This window comes from Tupaia chinensis, unplaced genomic scaffold, assembly GCF_000334495.1.
Source record: "Tupaia chinensis unplaced genomic scaffold, TupChi_1.0 Scaffold000115_1, whole genome shotgun sequence".
NCBI classification, from domain to species: domain Eukaryota; kingdom Metazoa; phylum Chordata; class Mammalia; order Scandentia; family Tupaiidae; genus Tupaia; species Tupaia belangeri.
The window spans coordinates 2992849-2997922 of record NW_006159579.1 but is presented as its reverse complement, the minus strand read 5'-3'; the positions used below and the strand labels follow the sequence as shown (position 1 = coordinate 2997922).

General features: G+C 50.7%; 2 protein-coding genes across 2 annotated transcripts in view; one reads left to right on the top strand and one right to left on the bottom strand.

The window, feature by feature from the left end:
- The window catches only part of SPAG4 (sperm associated antigen 4), a 5268-nt gene extending 4812 nt beyond the window's left edge, over positions 1–456 (bottom strand). Inside the window, exon 1 of the mRNA XM_006144063.2 lies at positions 6–456. Within this exon, the coding sequence (XP_006144125.1) occupies positions 6–430 (425 nt within the window). The 5' untranslated portion in view covers positions 431–456. The remainder of the gene's footprint in view (positions 1–5) is intronic.
- A 3817-nt stretch (positions 457–4273) lies between these two features.
- Positions 4274–5074, top strand: part of FER1L4 (fer-1-like protein 4) — a 49604-nt gene continuing 48803 nt past the window's right edge. The window contains exons 1-2 of the mRNA XM_006144062.3: positions 4274–4352; positions 4590–4645. Of these exons, the coding sequence (XP_006144124.1) occupies positions 4274–4352; positions 4590–4645 (135 nt within the window). The remainder of the gene's footprint in view (positions 4353–4589; positions 4646–5074) is intronic.

Below are 5074 nucleotides of genomic sequence, written 5' to 3'. Positions count from 1 at the left end.
CCTGCGGAGAGCTTCCTGACCATGTGGCTCCTCCCGGCACTCCTGCGCTCAAGGCAGGTTCGCCGCAGCTGGAGCCCCGGGCTCTTCTGCCCTCGGGCTCCCCGGGCCCCGGCCCAGCTGACCGGTGCCCGCTGGTGTCCCCTGAGGTGACGCTCACAGAGCTGTTGCTGTTGTCGCTGTAGAAGTTGGGCGTGTGCTTGTGCGGGGACGCTGTCGAGCCCGGGCGGGGGCTCCGCCGCATCCTGACCTGGGGCCGCCTCTTCACGGTCGCCACAGTCACCGCCGCAGCCGCCAAGGCCCTCCGCCCTCCCTCAGCCGCTGCGCTCCGCCGGGACCCCACAGATCCTGCGTGCTGCCGGCTGGGCCCGCGGCCGGACTCAGCCCTCTCGCCTGTACTGGGCCTGGTTGCTGATGTCACAGAGGCGACCATGGTCTCCGCGAAGCGTCCTGGCGGGGCGTCACAGAACTAGCCGTGACGTCACTGGGAGCCAGGGCAGTCTCTTTTGCTTCTGACGTTTGAAGCATGCAATGACATCACAGCGCTTCCCAGAACACCCTGCCTAAAATGGCACTCAACGTCTCTTCCCCTTCCCTGCTTCTCCCTGTCTCATTTGTCATGGACATGCTGTATATTAGCTATTTCATTACTCCCTGTCTGTGTTCTAGAACGGAACCTTTATGAGGGCAGACATTTTCGTCTTGTTCACTGTTGTATCCTCCAGTTAACCCTAGCATTTAGTAGGTGCTCAAGTATTTGTGGATGAATGATCATTATGGAGGAGCTGAACATTACACAAGGCTTTTTTTTTTCCCCCAGAGAGACATTTTTGCTACAGGTTGCCTGTGCTTGCCAGATACACAAACAGAAAGCCAGAAATCATCCCCCAGGGGGATGGCCATTCTCCTCTCAGGATTTTGGGCCTGCGTGTACAAGCGCCTGGCATGAATTCCAAGTCCTGGCCAGTCCAGAACTTGAACTGCAGTCAGCCATGTGGAAGTCAAGTCATGGAACCATTACACCATCTGGTGATCCCAAGGAAATTTTTTTTTAATTGCCAGAGGGCACCTGTGCTTACCAGAGAAAGACACAGAGAGAGACAGAAAGCACTCCTCAGTGGGCAGTGGTTACACCACAATCCCTTCTTCATTTTCCCATCCTGTCAGATTTTGGGCCTATTCTAAAAGTGTTTTCAAGCCCCTAGGCCAGGATTTGAACTGTAGGCTGCTATGTGGGGTCCACTCCCATAATGCCTAGGTTATAGATTGGCCCACACAGGGCACTATTAAATAGTCTTTCTTGCTCGACAAGAGTTTAAGCACCCTCTTGTTAGTCATCAGGCCTGAGACCCCCTGACCTCAGAGACCTCTGAGCTCAGGATTTCTCAGGGGCCGGTGGAATGAGAATTTAGTGCCTACCAATCACCATACCCATGCTCAGACTACACTCTGGAACCTTGGAGAATGGAATGAGGAGTCACAAATAATTACAGCCTGGACACCAGAGGTTCCCAACTCCTGTATGCAACAGAACACCAGTGCAGCTTTTAGAAATTCAGGTTCTGAGGCTAGTCCCATAGCCTACTGGCTTAAGAAACAAGATGTGGGACCAGCAGTTAGCGCAATGGCTATGTCGCTGATCTCCCACGTAGTCGACCGTGGTTCGCGTCCCAGACCCGGTGGCTTAAAACTCACGCCGGGCACATGTGCGTGTGTGCCCAAGATCCCGAGAGGAAAATGGAGGAGAAGGGATTGCGGCATGGCCACCCCCCCGGGGGGTGATTTCTCGCTTTCTGTCTCTCTGTCTCTCTCTGTCTCTCTGGCGCGCATACGTGCCCTATAGCAAAAACCTCTCCAAAAAAAAAAAAAAACAAACAAGATGTCACACGGATGACCACAGTTTGAATCTCAGCCTTGGCGGATTGAAAAACATGGCTAGCATGTGTGCTTGGGTGCTCCAGACCCTGACAGATGAAGAGATAGAGAAGGGGTTGTGGTGTGGCCATACCCCCATTGGAGAGTGCTTTCTTCCTCTTGTCTCTCCATGGCAAGCACACAGATCCAGAAAAGAAATTCAGGTTCTCAGGCAGGTATACCTTGAGTTTCTATTTCAGTATTTCTAGAGTGGACCCAGGAATGTTCACTTTTACCAACCATTTGTGCGACCCTAATTAAGGATCACGTTTTGAAAAGCAATGAAGTGCACCTGTACAAGTTACATAGCTGGTCAAACAGGTCCAGAGAGGGGAAAGGACTTCTCTGAGACCATGCACAATAGATTAGAATTCCAAAATCCTGCCCTCCAGCCCAGCACCCTTCCTGCCACATCACACCTTCCTTACTTAGTCTGTTCAGAAGTGGGAGTAGCAACTCTAAGATAGAGGTGCAGAGATTGAGGTGTGTTCCACCCCAGAGGGCAGGTGCCTGGGCCAGGCTCCAGAGGAGTGACATCAATACCTTTCTTTTTTTTTTTTTTTTTTTTTTTTTTTTTGAGAGGTTTTCGCTATAGGGCGCGTGCGCTCGCCAGACAGACAGAGACAGAGAGACAGAAAGCGAGAAATCACCCCCCAGGGGGGATGGCCACGCCGCAATACCTTCTCCTCCATTCTCCTCTCGGGATCTTGGGCACGCACGCACACGCGCCCGGCGTGAGTTTTAAGCCACCGGGTCCGGGACGTGAACCGCGGATGACTACGTGGGAGTCCAGCGACATAGCCATTACGCTAACTGCTGGTTCCCAATACCTTTCTTGATTAGATGCCACAGAGCTCAGAAGGAGGAAGGGAGAGGCCAAGACAATGAAAACTAAGAATTCTGGTCTGCACCTCCATCCCTGCCCTCTTTCCTGTTTGACTTTGGGTCCCAGTGTCCCCATCTGTCAAAGGCGGAGGTAAAACCCTTTCCCAACATCTGAGGGTCTTGAAATCTAACCCAGAGCTTACTCAGAAACAAAACAATCCACCCCTCTTGTCTGGTGTTTTATAGATCTCAAAAATTCATTTGAATACCTAACAACTCAGAAATAAGCAGAACAGAAAATTCTAATACTCAGTAATGAAATGGGAAAGCTAAAGCACAAGGATTGGAACCATGGGCTTTAGCAAGACCTTGCTCCTCTGACTGTCTCTTCTTATCTACTGCTGCCCAACACAATTCTCATATTCCAGACAAACAGAACACATAAGATGTCCCTCTCTATTGCCTGAATATTTGTCTCTGCTCCCAACTTGTGTCCTTAAAGCCTATTTTAAACACTCGCTCCTCAGGGAAGCTTCTCTGACCTCCATCCTATGGGATCCTCAGCTCTGATCCTTTCATGCTCTGATGTGAGTACCTTTCTATGTACTGGAGTCCATGAAGCTGCTGGGACACAGAATGCACCTAATTCATCTCTCTATCACTACATCCCCCACACCTGGGGTGGCATAACACAAGTCCTGCACATAGGAGGTGACATTAAATAGAACTAACAAGTACATGATGGTGAAATACACTCACATATAGGTTCTATCCTCTATTATGAGTTGAGACTGAGATACATTCATTACTTCACTCAGCAAAAGTACTGCACCCCTGGTTAAGGATTATTAGCCTAAGCGAGGAGCTCCATGTTCAGAAACATGTACACAAACTCAATGGACAGAACATTTTGAAGGTTTGGAGACTCCCTGGATCCTGTCCTAGGACCCTAAGTTGAAGACCTCTGGCTCTAGTTAAGAAACATATTGAATAGCTTCTATGTGCAGGCTAGAAATACATATTCGATTACCATTGATTCAACAAGGGTTGAATGCCTATACCACTATGGCTGGAAACTAGAGGATTTCTTGATCCACCCATTTATTCAGCAGAGTTTAAGGGGCTCCCATGTGTCACACCCTGGGCTGAATATTGAGGACAGAGAGAGGAACAAGAAGCAAAATTAAGTCCTTATGGCCTCATAGGCTAGTAGGGACCACACTGGGACCCGGTCCCCTCCCATATCTATCCTATTCCCATCTCCCACCCAAAGAGGATATAGGGTAGAGGCCAAAGCCCTCCTGCCCAGCTGTAGCTAGTGTAGGCAGGGAGGACTGAGCTGACCACAGGGACCTTATCCTCATCTCTCAGTCCCCCTCCTCCCCACCCATGACCCCTAGGCCTATCTGTGTGTTTGAATTAAGGGCAGGGATTACTAAACCTGCTGGGTGAGTCCAGTGAGTCAGAGGCTATTCAGGTGAGCGGGTGGTGGGCAGGAGGAAAAGCGGGCAGAGGGAGAACCAGTGGCACCAGGACCATGGCCCTGACCGTGTGTGTGCAGCGACTAACAGGGCTGCCAGGCACCCACGAACGACAAGTGAGGCTGAGTTTTCGGGGTAAGGCTCGTAGGGCTACTCTGAGAACTTTTTGGGGCTCCTCCATTCTCTAGATTCCCAATCCAATTCCTGTCTGTCTCTGGTGCATCTCTTTTCTTTCTCAGACAGATATCTCTAACTTTCTACCACCTTCCCTCCCCATCTCCTACCTTTCTTAAAAGGTGAATCCGGTGGGGACTGGACACTGGGCCAAGGGTGGGAAAGTGCTGAAAAATGACTAGTTTCACTTCTGAGCAGGCTTTACCCAGAAAACAAGGAAAATTCACTGTGGTCAAGAAGCAGATATCGGTGAGGTCAGTACGCTGGTTTCTGGATGAGAAGCTAGTCTGTCTCCCATTCAAGTCCACCCTGGGGTTGGAGGGCTCTTCCCTGGGTTTAGGGAGGTGTAGTTACAAGATCAGGGTAAGTCTCAGACTTGAGAGGTCAGATCCAGTTTGGAAGTCAGTCCCAAGGCTAGGGGGATTAGTTCTTTTTTTTTTTTTTTTTTTGGGGGGTTTTTGTTTTGGGGGGGGGGGCCTTGCCAGACAGAGAAAGACATAGAGACAGAAAGCGAGAAATCACCCCCCAGAGGGGATGGTCACGCCGCAATCCCTTCTCCTCCATTCTCCTCTTGGGATCTTGGGCACACACATACGCACACACACCCGGCGTGAGTTTTAAGCCACCGGGTCCAGGACACGAACCGCGGTCGACTACGTGGGAGTCCAGTGACACAGCCATTA